Source organism: Nannospalax galili, unplaced genomic scaffold (assembly GCF_000622305.1).
Source record: "Nannospalax galili isolate Female #2095 unplaced genomic scaffold, S.galili_v1.0 scaffold743, whole genome shotgun sequence".
NCBI lineage: Eukaryota > Metazoa > Chordata > Mammalia > Rodentia > Spalacidae > Nannospalax > Nannospalax galili.
Window position 1 is genome coordinate 660,076 of NW_008349552.1, and position 16,582 is coordinate 676,657.

Consider the following 16,582-nt stretch of genomic DNA (forward strand, 5'->3'; position numbering starts at 1 on the left):
ATCATTTTTCATCTTGTATTATTGAGTGTGCCACAGTCTAAAGGCCAGTGGAAATGAAGGGTTCTTCTGGAAGAGTTTTTGTAAGATACTTCATGCTTCCATCTGACATTAGGGCAAAGGGCTCTTCGGGGAAGGGGAGGCTAAGAACAGAAGGAGCCACTCACTCAAATCGGCAAGGCAGCCTGCTGTGGCCAAGAGGAGCCAAACCAGTGTGACTGTAGGCCTCTTTCCTCTGCATGTTGTCATCATCCCACAAAGCATGGTGTGTCACAGAGGGTCCTGAGCCAATGTCCCATAAGCCACCGGTGACACTTGCAGAGATACTGCAGTCCCCTGCAATGCTGCTGTGAGAGAAAGTGGGAGAATGGTCATGGTGAGAACTCTTGGGGCTTCACCCCATCTCCCGACCCCACTTGCATCATACTCACAAGGCAGCATTCAAAGTGGATGTGCTACTGGATTACCAAAGAACCCCTTCATGTCATTTCTCATCTAAAGGAAGCTTTTTATCAGGTTTCCTCCTGAGCTTAAAGGTGATTTCATCATGGTAACAACACTTGAGCCTTGTCCAGGGACTGACAGCAGTGAGGGCTGAGACCCAAGGCAAGGCCACACAGGTGCAGGGAATATTTGTGCAGATGCTGGAGCAGACAAAATTATCTTTCCCATTTACTTGTCAGAGGCCAGCAGGTCCCAGGGATCCTCCTGTCTCTACCTTACCTGTGCTACCCAGATTTTTGTGTTGGTTCTGGGGATCCAAACTCAGGTCTTCATACTGACATAACAAGCTTTTTGCTGACTGAGCCATCTTCCTAGCCCACCAGACTTATTAAGAAAAGGTTTTAACATCAATTTAGGCATCAGAGTATTGTGGGAGAGACTGGTGCTTAGGAAAAGGGCAGTAGATACTTAGGGCATAAGTGTAGACTTCTTGAGAGAGTAGTGTTTAAGTATCTTATCAGTAGCCATATATGCAATTTTGATGGTTCCTGAATTTATATTGTTTAATGAATTTCTAAGGAACATTTTTGTCCTTTTAGTAATGAGATCGCAGGACAGTTTCTGAGGTTGTTAATCTAAAGATATGGGTCACAAAGATGGAAGGACTCCTTACCATCCAAGGGAGTCATACTTTTTTTGTATGTGTATGTGTGTGTGGTGTGCATCTGTGTGGGTACATGTACATGAGTATATGTATACACGTATGTATGCGAGGGTATGTGTGTGTGTGTGTGTGTGTGTGTGTGTGTGTGTGTGTAAATGAGAGATTAATGGTTTGTCAATCACTCCTCTATTTACTGAGGCAGGGTCTCTTACTGAACCCAGAGCCTGCCAATTTGGCCAGTCAAGCTGATCAGCTTACCCTGGGGTCCCATCTCTGCCTCTTGAGCACTGGGATTACAGGCAGCCCACCAACCCAACCAGCTTTTTTATGTGGGTGCTGGGAATTCAAATTCCAGTCCTTATGCTTGTACAAACACTTTGCCCAGTGAACCATCACCCCAGCTAAGATAATGTGTTTTTACTATACACAAAGCTTGTAATCTTTTTTGTAAGAATTTCAAAAAGTTACAGGTTTATATCTGTGATTGGAATAAGGTCAAACTCAAAAGTCACATGCACTTTTCCCTTAAGTATTGTTCACTGTTATCTCAACATTATTATTTGAAGTATTTTAAAAAATATTTTATTATTTTTTAATACTTTATTTATTGTTTTTTTATTTTATGTGTATGAGTGTTATGCCTGTATGTAGGTAAGTGCACCCGTGTTATGCAATGCCAGCGGAGGACAGAAGAGGCTGTTAGATCCCCTGGAACTGGAGTTATGGACAGTTGTTAGCTGCTATGTGGGTGCTGGTATTCAAACTTGGGTCTTCTGCAAGAACAGTCAGTGTTCTTAACCACTGAGCCATTTCTCCAGACCCTATTTGAAGTATTTCTATTAAAAAGGCTAGAAGTCAAGAATTTTGTCATAACTATCAAAATTTACGGTGAAGATTGCATATGGCAATATTTGTATATTTCTAGGACAGTGACCCATAGTCAAAAGTTAATTCTTCTAGAACAATCAATGGAAGTAGTTACTCTCAATTTCCAGTCACAATGGAAAGCTATGCTGAGCATACAAACTATGTGTTCTGGCTGTCTATGGGTCTGTTGGCTTTTCAACCCAACCCTACTACAGGTGTTCATTCTTGCTTGGAGATGCTTGGGGTTTGATTAGAACTTTTGCTTCTCTGGGGTCTTTTGGCTTTTTGGCTTCCAGTCTCTCTACTGCTAGAGTAGAGGGCCACTTTGGCTCCACCCAGTGGGCACCCTCCACACCATACCTAAGGCAACACCCCACAACAAGGCTCACAGTATGTTCCAAGAAAGAGTTCTTTCCCCTTGATTTTCAGCCCCCATCCTCTGCCTCTTGACTTTGGCAGGGGAGGGACCTCCAAAACCCCTCAACTGCTCTGGAAACAGACAAGGGGACATTTTCTGTTTGAAAGAAAAATATAAAGAAGCTTTTTAAAAGTTCTTTCCCAGCAATCTCAAACAATTTCCTGCTGTATAGAAAGCATCTGCTCTTGTTTCAGTAGTCTAGCAAATCAAGGGGCCAGATTACTACCAAAGTGAAACACATGCAGCTGCACCGGATGTCAGTCCTACTGGGGACAGCAGTGATGGTGCAGGTGGGTGCCTGCCTGCCACTGCTCCAGGGACCTCTAAGCTCTGTGTACAAGATGTCTCTTCTCATCTTCACATCAGCCCTGTAAGGTGGGGGTCATTATTCCCATTTTAGAGGCAAAGAAACTGAGTGGCAGCAGATAGCTTATTCAGACTCCCACAACTACAGGCCTGGAAGAAACCCAGGTGGGCTGACTCCAGGGCCCTGTGCTTTCTGTCATCACCAGAGTTTTCCCCACTATCAGGGCACTGTATCTACTGGGTGTTGAACAGAGTTGGAATAAGGGCAAGGGAGAACAGTGATTTCTACCAGAAAGCAAACTTCTGGTGTCCTTTCAATTTTCCAGATAATTGTTTTAGTTCCTAATCTGCATTTTTCCAATGAGATAGTGTATGGAAATAGAATACTGTATGAGTTCCTAGTTACTGGATTTTTTAAAAAAGGAACTAGCTCGTTTATGATATATTCCATTTTCCCAGCTCCTTAAATGGACTGATAGCAACTTTCTTCCCAGTGGCCTGGGAAAGACAGGGAAGGGAACAGAGAAAAAATGAAAGGGAGAAAGAAGAGAGGGAGAGAGAGGGAAGGGGAGGGGGGAGGGGGAGGGAGAAAGAAGGGGGGAGAGAGACAGGAAGAAAGAAGAAGGGGGAGGGGGAGGGGAGGAGGCGAATGAAGTAATAAAGAGCAAAAAGGAGTGTAAGCAGACAAAGCCTGCCAGAGGGCTGTTCCTGATCTGAGCACAGGGAGCTACAGAGGTGTTTGGGTTGTAAAATGGATAAAGGTTTACTGAGGAAGCTCAGTCCAGGCCCCCTCCTGCTTAACCAGGGCAAGCCAAACAATTCCCTTTACTTCTACACCTTTGGTAATTTATAAGGTTCAAAATAGAAACAGCCCTCACAACTGCAGCCAGCCACTGTCCCTTTTGCAAATGCAACAAGGAGAAAAGAATGTAGTTAGGGAGTGAGAGGAAGGAGAGGAAGCAGAGATGGAGCTAAGCCCAAGAGAGACTGGGCTCTCATTCTGGTAAAAGTAGAATTGTAAACCCCCCTCCAATAGTACCTACATGTGTGTCACTCAATGGTACTTACTGGCTGACTAGGGAAACTGAGTTCTGAGTTACTTTTGTGGGGGCAGGGTCTCACAGTGTAGCTCAGGCTGGCCTGGTACTTACCATATAGCCCAGACTAGCCTTGAACTCAGAGTACCTGTACTGCCTTGGCCTCCCAAGTACAGGTATGAGCTACTAATATCTGGCTTAAGTTTATCTTATTTTGGCTTTTTATTGTATTTTTACATTTTAAATTTGTAGTTCTGGGAACTGAACACAGGGCCTGGCACATTACAAATATGTACTCCATCATGAATCCATAGCCCTTTAACTATTTACTTCTTGTTTGTTTACTTGTTTCGAGTAGTGCTGAAGACTGAACTCAGTCTTAGGTATACTAGGCACTGAGTTACTTCTTGGACAAATTGCTTACTGCATTAGGTCTAGAAACATAACAATGTCAAAGATATGAGTACTTGAGAATCTGCTTAACACATACAAACACACATATCTATATATACTAAAGCAAGGCTTAGGATGGAGACTGTAATTCTAGCATGACTTTGTCTCAGTGAGAAATAAGCAAGGTACAGTTGCAAAGTTGGGGAAAGACAACAGTAAGGCCTGCTATTTTTCTTGGCAATGCAAAATGTCTGTATCCTTCTTATTTTCTTATGCATTTTCTCAGAAAAAGAAGAAATTTTTTTAAATATCAAAAGCAGAGAGAAAGGAAAATGGATTCTTGCCATGGTGGCCTTACTAAGGTCTACTCACTAGTCATTTTTAAGCTCAATTTGGACATGAAAATCCATCTGAAGAATTTCTCTGCTGACATCCATGTTCCCTGCTGAAATAATTCCCTCCAAACAGACGTTTCTGAAACTGTCCAAAAACAACAGCAAAGCACCCATTTCTGGGGTTGAGACCAAGCATCAGAAATTGTAGCCTTGGAATTTTTTTTTTTTTTTGAAAAAATTACAAACAACTGAGAGTTTATCCTCAGAAGGTGGTTTGTTTCACCTCCTCCTGACAGGGCTGGCTGAGCACATGGAGGAGAGTGGACCTCCACACACACTGTACCTTATTTCCTCATCCTGCCTCAATTCTACATAAGCATGCCCTCTGCAGTGTGCCTCATCCCCTTATCCAGCCTCATCTCTTTAAAATTATTTTTGATTTATTAATTTTTATTTTATGCATATGAGTGTTTTGCCTGGGTATATGTAAGTGTACCACACGTGTGCAATACCCACGGAGGCCAGAAGAGGGCATCAGATTCCCTGGAACTGGAGTCACAGATGGTTGTTAGCTGTTATGTGAGTGTTGGAAACAGACCTAGCCAGTACTCTTAACTGCTGAGCCATCTCTCCAGCCCCCAGCCTCATCTCTTTAGAGGCATGTCTACCAGCAGAGCCTGAACCAATGACAAGGATGATCCAAGCAGGAGAGCAAATAAACCACGTGAGACTGAACATTCTTTGACCTACAGGAATGAGGAATGACTGAGTCTTTGTTCCACTGGCTGAGAAAAAGCTAGCTCGCTGGAAAATGAAGTATTTTTGCCAAGGTACTTGTATTTACATGCTTCAAATTTTACAGTGTAAGAGCCCCCTTTCCCAGTGGTCCGTGGCAGAGCTAAACTTCCTTCACTTCGGAAGAGAAGAAAGAATGGCTGGGTGGGTATAGTGTTGGTAGCCCCAGGTCTCAAGAGAGTAGAACTCCTACACAAAGGTGTAGCATTGGAGACACATTAAAGAATCAAGTGCACTTAATTCTCAGAGGGCTAAATATATGAGCTTCAAGAGATTTAGGAGAGGAATTAAGAAAGACTACCAAAACACCACATATACTCCTTCGAAAATATACAGCAAAAATGTTTATTTTTACTTAAAAATGTGTACTTTACCCACAGACTTAATTAAAAGGAAACATTTTAAAGTTGGAGGGATCTCAAAAAATGCAATATTAGCTTAGAATAACATCTAATATGTTTCCAGGCAATTGATTCTCCCAGTTAATTAAGCTTGCAGACTCGGGCTATAAGTCAGCCTCTGAATCTCAGTCCAGTGCTCTTCTCATTTTCCCACCACTATCCCCAGTATGATTTTAGAATTAATGACAGAAAGTTCTGAATCTAGTTCCTTATGCATGAAGATAACATTGCCTGGATGATCATGGTACAGTAACTTTCATGTGTGTATGTCTATATGCATATGTGTGATGTGGTCTCTGTGTGTGGTATGTACATATTAGTGTGGCTGTGTGCACATGTGAATGTGGGAGTGCATGTACACTGGGTGCCTGTGCCCATGGAGGCCCAAGGTTGGCATCAGGTATCTTTCTCTGATTGTTCTTCATCTTTATATTTTGAGACTGGTTCTCTTCACCAAGCATGAAACCCACAGACTTCCTGAGGCTGGCTGGTAATGGACTTCAGGGACTCCCTGTATCCTGACCCCCACTAACTAGTGGGGTTATAGGAGCACCTCATCACTCCTGGCTTTTTTACCTGGGTTCTGGGGATCTGAACTCAGGTCCCCACGCTTATGTGGCAGGCACTTTATAGACTGAACCATCCCTTCAACCGTATGGTAACTTTCTATATAATAATCTTCATCGCTTTTCTCATAAACACCTTAATCTAGAGTAATACCCTGCTATTCACTGTATAAACCACTTCAATGGAATTTGTGAAATGATGGGAATGCTCTATATTTGTACTATCCAAAACAACAGGTAACAATTTAACAATTAGCCACTTATTAAGTTCTTGAGATCTGGCTGATGTAACAAAGGAACTAGATTTTAAGTTTAATTTTAAATGATTGTATAGAGCTAGAGGCCACTACACTGGACAACATAGCTCTAAATTAATATCTGGGACATCTACCTGGACTACCTTCCTTCCTTTCTTTCCCTCCTCTCTCCCTCCATTTCATGCATCCCTGTCCTATGTATTAAGGATTTCATGAACCTCTGTCCTATATATTAAGGCCAATCAAATCAAGTTTGTGTCCCCAAATGTCCTTTGGTGTGTGTCTATCCACTGGAGCCTAGTTAACCTACTTAGCAACACCCTTAAAGAAAACTAACTCTTCCTCTTCCAGTAGTTATTGTCAGTAGTTCCTCAGCTAAGTTTGGGGCTTATCCACTTCCCCACTTCTGTGCTGGGATTTTGTCTGGCGTGAGTTTCCCTGGTTCTCGCACACGTTGTTACCATTGCTGTGAGTTCATATGAGTAACTGACCAGCTGCTTAGAAAACTCTTCTTCCTTGTGGTCATCAACTACCTTTGACTCTTACAGTCTTTCTGCTTCATCTTCCATATGGTCCTTGAGAGGTGACAGAGGTTTAGTACAGGTGTCCTCCTCTTCTTCCTTGTGGTCATCAACTACCTTTGACTCTTACAGTCTTTCTGCCTCATCTTCCATATGGTCCTTGAGAGGTGACAGAGGTTTAGTACAGGTGTCCTATTCAAGGATAAGCACTCTGTGGCCTCATTCTTCTGTACTTCAGCCCGTTGTAGCTTTCTGGTTAATCACTATCTGTTAGATGAAGAAGCTAAATTTTCTGAGAGGGGGTTTTGGGTAAAAAGGAGTTAGAATAGTTTTTGTTTGTCTGTTTGTTAGGTCTTTTTAGACAGGGTCTCCCTATAGCCCCAGCTGGCCTAGAACTTGCTATGCAGACCAGGCTGACCACTTGCCTATGCCTCCCAAGTGCTAGGATTAGAGGTATGTGCCACTACATCTAGATATTTATTTTTTAATGTGGGTTCTTCTTGTACTGTGCAAGCACTTTAATGACTGAGCTATATATATACATATATACACACGCACATATATATCTCCAGCTCTTCCTCCTTGTCTTCCTCCTCCTGCTCTTTCTTTTACACCCCCTCCCACTGTGTGTGTGTGTGTGTGTGTGTGTGTCTGTGTGTGTGTGTGTGTGTGTGTGTGACAAAGTCTTGATATGAAGCTCAGGCTAGACTTGAACTTGAGATTTTCCTATCTCAGCCTTCCTAATACCAGGATTACAGGCTTGTGCGACCATGCCCAGTTCCACTCTAATGTCAAATAGGGGCCGGTGATAACAGTCTGATGTAACTGTGAGCCGTGCTTCAGCCTGCTTCTAAATACATTCCTCCTTTAGTCTTTATCCAGACTTTGTGTATGAGTCTACTGGGGAAAATATTACTGTACTCTACCCCATATAGACAGTATACAGATTCTGTTAACAGTAAAATACTACAAGATGGAAAAAAACAGCTCAAAATGCAGTATTCGAAGAAATAAACCTTCCCTGCAGTGGCTCTGAGAGTTCTGGGATTTTTCTCAGGTAACACCTTAGCATTCTTTATCCTAAAAGCTTGGCAGGTCATGGATTTGGTGACAAATGGGTGGTGGCAAATGGGAGCATTTTCAGGAAAAGCTTTCTTAATGTAGTGTTTGAATTGGGCCTTCAGGTGTGTGTCTCTGTCAAGAGGACCAGAGCACCAGTCACAGAAGCGACACTGAGTGGATGGGAAAGTGGAGCTTGGATGTGCAGGCTCCTCATCAAGGCTACAGAAAAAGCTTTTCTGGAACAGTGGTCTCCAAATGTTTCCCATCTTACTCCCTTGTGCTATTTCGGGCAGCTATCCCTAATACATGCCTATTTGTTCATCCATCAACTTGATGCATGTTTAGAACTAATTAAGTAGGTAAAAATATAACGTCTTAATGGCCCTTAATCTTGACTGTTTTATAACCATTAGCTAATACCTTAAGATGCAAGGACTGTGGTTAAGATCTTTGCTACTGTATTGGTATGGCTGTAATCTCTTTCAAACAGTCACTTAAATGTTAATTATTTTGTTGACTTCTCATCAGATGGGATTCTATTACCAAAGCTCTCACCTCCTCACGTGGGCTGAAAAGGGTCAGTGCTGCTGTTTGCTTGCTGTTTGCACGTGCTTAGATTATCATCTTGCTTTCTCTTCAACCCAGTTTCTTTATAGCCAACCCTTTAAGCCACTTATTCTTTTGTGAGAGTTAATTTAATTAAAACTAAATAATATAATCTGCAAATCTACTTAAGAGAGAACAGGAAAGCTGGGGAGAAAATGAATGAGTGGGGCTAAGGTCCCCACTGACAAGCCCATACCCAGGAGACACCTTGGATACCGAGGCGACTCCTGACAGCCTGCTCCGCGATCCAGAGGCATCACTGTCAACTCCTGTAGTAAACATTTGCAAAGATCGAATTAAGCCCTACTCTTCTTTCAGACAGAAGTAAATATTTACTTTCTTTCAGGGCCCCCAGTGGAACAGCTGATCCCCCTCTGGGAACTTGCACCCCACTTTGGAGACTAAAAATGAAGAGTGACAGGATAGATGGACTTATGCAGTGGAAGACCAGAGACAGAAGGAATATCTAACCTGTGACTTGTGGGAGAACAGTATGCCCAGGCTCCACTTACTGAATCCACAATTTATGTAACAAGTTGCTAAACAGGGATGATTTTCCCTCATGGAGGTGGAAAACTCTCACCACCATCAAGGTGCCTGGAACTGTTTGGGGAGGAGCCCCAGAGAAAGCCGCCCCTGTGCCACCCTACTAAAGGACAAGCTTGCTTCTGGACTTGCCACTGAGCTCTAGGTAAATGCATCAACATCTCCCACCTCCAGCAGAGGAGGAAGCTACCGGGAATGTCATTTCTCTGTCACTTATACACCTTCCTGAAAATGGCCTCATTTCTTTAAAGAGATTCTAAAAATATATCTGTCTGTGGGAGATGGAAGCTGTTTTCTTTCTAAACTGGAAAAGGAGAAAAAGGAAAATTGCTTTTTTTTCTTCTACCCTCCCTGACTCAATTCCCCCACCCCAATTCCATATAAATTCAATTTGACAACCCTGTTAATTGGATAAACGCAGCTCCTACACACTCCTGGAAGGCTGTTCTCTTTTCTTTCTTTTACTTTTTCTTTTCCTTTTTTTTCTTTTTTTGTTTTTTGAGGCCTAAAACAGGGTGATTGTGCTGTTCTTTAACACTAATTCCATCTGCTTTATTTCTCTCTCATTCAGTGCGCCTTCTGAATATTTATGAAGCCTTCCCTCTAGCCTCTCTCCTAACTGCCCCACCTCCACCCTCCTTCCTCACACCACCTCCCGCTCCCGGTCCAGCCTCTAGCCTCCTCCCCTTCTCTCAGAGCTGGGACAAAAACCTTCCAAATGCCTCCCCCCTCCCTTGCTTTAGATAAACACTGGCAGTGTCAAGTGTGAGGAGAAGGGGGAGGGGGGAGGGGGTTCAACTGCCAGTCAAGCCCCTGGCCTTCCATGCGGCCTGGGGGCCTACCCTAATCTGCTGCATGCTTGCCATATGGGGGCTGTGTTGCCCTGGGAGACACTAACAGGCAGAACGGAGCTTAATAGAGTCCATATTCATTGTGATGCAGTGAGGTAGCTCAAGGCACCACTGCCCCTTTGCTGCTTTCATTCTCCTGTTTCCCACTTTCTTTCTGGTTTTCCTCCCTTTTTCTGCCTTTCAAAGGTGCCTAGTCCCCACAGAGCTCTAATCTGGAGAGGCGTAGGCTGCTGGAAAGGCTAGATTGAGGGAAAGGATGTTGGGGGTGGGGTGGGGTGCAGGAAGAAGTGAGAAGAGAGAGTTCCTGGGAAGGCAGGGAAGAGGTGCAGTACAGACAGGGCCAAGGAACACGTGGTGTTTGTGCTTAAGACTGCACACCTAGGCGGTCAGATCTCTGAGTTCAAGCCCAGCCTGGTCTACATAGTGAGTTCCAGGCCAGCCCAGGCTACAGGGAGACCGTGTCTCAAAAAAAGACCATCATTCCCTTCCCTCTACCCCAGCACATCTCAGTCCCAACTAATTAAACTCACTAAAGCAGAGACTGGAGAGATGGCTCAGCAATTAAAAACACTGGCTGCTCTTCTAGAGAACCAAGGTTCAGTTCCCAGCAGCCACATGGTGGTTAACAACCCTCAGTAACTCCAGTTCCAGGAGATCCAATGTTCTCTTCTGGCCTCTGCAGGTTTGCATGCACATGGTGCACTTACATACTATGCAGCCGAAACACTCATACAAATAAAATAAATATTAATTAATTAAACTCACTGAAGCCAACACCACCTCTTTCTCCAGGGTGTCAGGGCTGTGGTCAATTTCTAGCTCTCTACAGTGCCTTTAAAAGGTCACAGGTATGGCAGTAGGATGACTTAATTCCTTGCTGGGGGAGAAGCCCACTAGCCTGCCCTGATTGTCCTACTTCCTCCTCTGGCCTGTGAAGGGGGTAACAGTCATGGTGTGCTCAAAGTCTAAGCCACCTCTGCTCTGAGGTTTTGGACAGTCCAGCAGGTAGGTCTTCTAACAGGTACATCCACCACAACAGACTGGGGTTCTTAGAGGTCAGAGGGGATCTCTCTCAGGGAGCAAAAGGCAAGGAGGAGATCAGAGCACATTTCTCCCACTTTGCAGATAAAATTCATAACCAAGATATAGTAGAGGTTACCATAGAATAAATAGCTTCATAAGGTATGAAACAGTGTTTTTGTTCAGTGATTATAAAAAAAAAAATCATAAGGGACTGGAGAGATGGCTCAACGGTTAAGAACATTGACTGTTCTTGCAGAAGACCTGGGTTTGAATCCCAGCACCCACATGGCAGCTAACAACTGTCCATAACTCCAGTTCCAGGGGATCTGACAGCCTCTTCTGTCCTCCATGGGCATTGCACGACACGGGTGCACTTATCTACATGCAGGCAATACATGCATACACATAAAATAAAAACATTTTTTAAAAAATCATAAACATGTCAAGGAATAAAATAAATCAAAGGAAAAATCCTAAGAACTCTTATATACTACTCTCCAATCACTGAAATTTCTCTCCTACAGATGCTGACATACAGGAAGAGCTCAATAAATGGTTTCTGGCAGTTTTACAATTACAGACCAAGCCTTGAAGCTACCTGACAAGCAGTCAGGGCTGGGGTGCATACAGGGGAAGGCACAGCATATTGGTGTCACAGGGACTCACCCCTCTGGTGCCAAGATCAGGTAGTTTAAGTGATACTGAAACTGCCAAAACCAAGGCAGACACTGGTGCTTCTTGATTGGTTTTTGGCCTTTCAAACTCAATATATTCTACATTCTTTAGACTCCTACCAACCAAGGAGTTCCATCATAAATCTACGGTTTCCTACCTCAACCCTGAGTCCCGTAGATCAACCATCCTGTAGGCAGCAATGCCCTAGATAGTTCAAGGGCAGGTATGTCTCATGCCTGACTCTAAAATCCCAAAAGCACTGAGTTATTTAAAATACATCCAGAAACCTGCCTGCCTCAAGTCTCTAGTCCTAGTACCTATTCCTGGAAGACTCCCAGAATCTTAGAGAGCCAGACAAGTGAAGACATACACTGGAGCAGTCTGAAAGGCTTTGAGAGGCTTTCCCTCCCGACTTCTATATAGTCCTGCTCTAAGCTACCCTGACTCAGCCACCAGCATGAGATACAGAGGTTGGCTCCAGAGAGGGGCAGTGGGGTTACCCAGAGCATGAGCAGTGTATTCTTACTGTTCTCATTGCTGTCACCAAATACTTGACAGAAACAAGTTAGGAGAAAAAAAAAATTATTTTGGCTCACATTTCAGAAATCTCAGCCAATAGTTGTCTGGCCCCATGTGCTTGGGTGGGGTATCATGGTAGAAGTTTCTTCAGGGCAGATAGGAAGTAGAGAGATGTAAATACAGGAAGGGGGCCAGACAAGATATGGTACCCAAGGACATGTTCTAGTAACCTACATCTTCTAACTAGGCCCCACCTCCCACCTTTCACCACCTCTCAAGGATGCCACCACATGAGTCTAGCACTGACAGGTTAGTCAGAAGGCTCGATCTGTGTCTGTAAATACCAGCATAGACAAACCGGGTGTACTTCACTGCGTTCCTAGTTGCTTCGCAATTCAATCAGTTTGGGAACTATGATTAACTAGCAGCATTAGCCAATAGAAATACAATTTAAGTTATGTATAATTTAAAATTTTTCTGATATTAAAAATACACGTAGAGGCTGGAGAGATGACTCAGCAGTTAAGACAACTGGCTGTTCTCGCAGAGGACTGGGGTTCGATTCCCAGCACCCACATGGTAGCTAACAAGCATCCCATAACTTCAGTTCCAGGGGATCCGACACCCTCTTCTGACCTCCTTGGGCACTGCACAACACAGGTGCACTTACACACATGCAGGCAATACACTCATACACGTAAAATAAAAAGAGTCAATATTTAAAAATAATAAAATACATAAAAATGCATGTAAAAATAATTTTAATAATATCTTCTAATATATCCAGAATATTAGCATTTCAGTAATAGATGTATTAATAAAATATTTTACATTTTGTTTGACACTCTTCTCAATATACTATTTTATATTTGCTGCACTAAACTCAGTGCACACTAGCTGCACTGACAAGAGACTGCTGTACTGGGCCGATCCAGGTCTCTAGCCCTCAGTCTGGTTCCCGATTCTCTTTTCTCACCATCTTTTACTTGTGTTTTTTGTTTTGAACCAGCCCAGACTGGTTTCAACCTAGTGGTCCTGCCTCAGCCTCCCCAGTGCTGAGATCAAAAACATGTGCTACCACTCCTGACTTTTCTCTTCTCCCCATCTAGTCAGCCTCTGCTTCCATCCACCTTCCTCCTAGAATAGCAAACTCACCCAAACAGCAAAAGATTCCAGTAAGTGGGCAGCTACTATTTACTAACCAAATATCTCCTAGAGTTCCTAATCAGAATGCCTTTGATCTGACATTCTCACAGTTGTCTTGTGAGGTAGGTGAATGATAAGCCATTTTATTGGTGAGGAAACTGAAGCACAGGGTGATTATTTTGTCTAGGCTCATATACATGGTAAACCTCTGAGTCAGGATTTGAACCACGTCTGCCTGAAACCCTTTGTTCTTTTCACTTTACCATGAAGCTTCACATAAATTACAACATAATAATTCATAGACTGTTTTGGTATGAATTTGGCCATTAATTTAATAATTATAAGGCTGGCCTAGTGGTGCACGCCTTTAATCCCAGCACTTTTGAGACAGAGAAAGGTAGATCTCTGTGAGGTCAAGGCAGGTCTGGTCTACATAGTGAGTTCTAGGCTAGGTGTGGCTACACAGAGACCCTGTCTTAAAAAGACCAAAAAAAAGATAATTATAAAGATCAAGTAGCAACATGAAAATAATTGTTTATAAGAGGGGATAAAACATAAACTACATTTTGTTAAAAAAAAAAAGCATTTGTGTGAGGCCTGGGAGGACACATAGAAAAAAAGTTGATTTGAAAATGCAGAGAAATTACAAGTGATGCTTTAACCCTTTGAGTTCAACTTTCAAAAAAAAAAAAAAAAAAAAAAAGGGAAGGAAAGGGGTGAACAGACTTAGCTTTGATAGTTCCCCAACTGAGAATGATTAAGTAAAGTTCAAAGGCTTTGCACAGCCTTCCAGGTTCTTTATACTTGGCCTTCGGTCAACCTTTCCCGTGACTTCCTCCCACATGCTCTAATCTCAGCAAATTGCATTTTTACCCCTGATCCTTCCATCTGAAGCACTGCCCCTTCTCACTGCATCCCAGAAGAAAAAAACTCACCTCAAGCACCACCTCCTTCAAAAGCCTCCTGCAACTGCTCCTCATTCTAGGTCCTGTAACACTTTACACACCTAATATAACGTCTCCATGGTGACCTAGGAGTCTTCTATCTCTCCTCCTGATACAGACTACAAACTCCTTAAGGCCACGGTATGTCACAGTTATCTTGGTATTCCTTGGCACTTCCTGCAGTCATCGTCAATCTTTGCTGAATGGAAAGGTTTGGTCCAGTTAGAAATTTGAGACAGGAGGAACACAGAGTTGTAGGAAGAACACAGGGAAAGATACATACATTGTTATCAACAGTGGAACCAAGGATTTTTTTTCTGAAAGGAAGCACCAAAGGTCCTACCCTGCGTAGCCAGGGCTGGAGGTGCCCTAAGGATAAAGCTGCACCCCCAAAGATGTTACTGTGGCTTGCACAGGTCAAGCTTCTTTTGTAGCCCTGCTCATCTCTTCTCTGTGGGAGCTTTAGACCCTGTTGCAGCACTGAACATAATCTGATCTAGGACAATACCTGTCTGTGCCACCATATCTGTGTGCCCTCAGCTTCAGGCTGAACAGAAGGAGGCTGGCAGAGAAGGAAGGGAGAGGGAGATTTAACAAAATAAAAGCTGTTGAGTCAGAAAGAGGACAGGCCCAGACTTGAGGAGTTCAAGAACAGAGCATGGGGAGAGGGATGAGAAGAGACGTGGGAAAGTCAACTAAACTGAGCTAAGCCCAGTGCCCGGCTTCATACCCATGATCACTTATTTTCACCACCAAGGAGTGTTCCTGTCCCCATGTGCATGCCTTATCAAAACACTTCATGAGAGTTTGTGCCATAAGGACTTTAGGGCTCATCTCAAATTTTCACTGTAGACAAAAGAGCCTCTAGGGTCAAGTACTAAATTAAAAAGAATGCTCAGCCTTGGGTTTAGGTATGAGCTCTACTGCTTAAACACTTGCTATAAGATGACCTTAGGTTATTTAATCTCTTTGGGCCTTGGTTTATTCTCTGTGAAAACGAGACTGGGTACTTTGATGAGCTACTAAGAAGCACTAATGAGATAACGTATAGAGGCGGCCTGGCAAGGCAATCACACAGTGAATTTAGAAAGCAGGGGTCATGAACTTCCTGCTGAAGGTGGTCAGTGTATATCTGATTTCATGCAATGGCAATGCCACCTGGTGAGCTTTTCAATTAGCATCCTTTTAGACTAAAGGACAATATGTGTTGCATTTTAAAATTCCAGATACACAGTATGTGTCTCTGCTCTTTGCTTTAGGCTGTATACAGTTATGCAATAGATCACATTGCTGCCCTCCACACATGCATCTGGAGGTCAAGGAATAGTCTGAAAAAAAGCAATATATTCAACATTAACAGAACCTCACAAAAGCTCTGTTTGGGGTGGAAGGGAACAGGGTGTGGGTGTGAAGGGGTGGAGAGGGAGAAATCCCTGGAGTGTTGTGGTACTTCTAAGTTCTCGGCCAGACTTAGTTTCTAATGCTCCATCTCCATGCAGCCCAAGTCAACATTTAATATAACTTAGTCAACATTTAATATAACTTAAGTTAATAACCTCTCCCTCCCACTTACACCCTTTCTGCACGCTCTTGATGATGATAATGACAATAATGATCATAATTTCTCCACAGTGTGCCTCTACTTGTTCAGAGAGAAAGGGGAAGGTATCCCTGTCCAACAGTAGGTCGTTTGGGAGAAGTTCTGGAGAAGTATTTACACTTCTCTAACTGTTCTTCAGTTTCCACACCCAGCTCCAGAAAGGGGCTTGCCTTTGCCCTCACTCAGGGAATGCACCTCAGCACGAAGAAAAACACCTGCTCTTTCCAGCCTACACGTTTCTAATTACCACCTGTGACCAGGACTATCCCCCACAATTCCTGTCATCCAAACAGTTGAGATGTTATGTAGTGTTGGGTGTGGCGCCACACGCCTTTAATCCCAGTCCCCAGGGAGCAGAGGCAGACCACTCTCTGTGAGACTGAGGCCAGCCTAGTCTACACTGTGAGTTCCAGGATACCTGGGGCTACAGGGAGACCCTGGCTCAAAAGCAAAGAAACACAAACCAATAAACAACATTTAAAAAATGCCATGTAGTGCCTGTGTACTACATGTTTACTGTCCTAGTTTGTTTCTCCACTGCTGTGACAAAACACTCTGACCACTACCAACTTGGGGAGGAAAGGGTTTATTTTATCTTACATCTCCCGG

At 43.4% G+C, this 16,582-nt stretch overlaps 1 protein-coding gene across 7 annotated transcripts in view; it reads right to left on the reverse strand.

Annotated features, from left to right (window-relative positions):
- The window catches only part of Boc (BOC cell adhesion associated, oncogene regulated), a 78,035-nt gene that overhangs the window by 38,662 nt on the left and 22,791 nt on the right, over positions 1-16,582 (reverse strand). For 5 of the 7 annotated variants that reach the window (XM_008846993.3, XM_017801635.2, XM_008846995.3 and 2 more), the window contains one exon: positions 165-344. In XM_008846993.3, coding sequence (XP_008845215.1) covers positions 165-261 — 97 coding nt within the window. In that variant the 5' untranslated portion in view covers positions 262-344. The remainder of the gene's footprint in view (positions 1-164; positions 345-16,582) is intronic. The other 2 variants (XM_017801637.2, XM_017801636.2) reach the window with 1 other exon arrangement.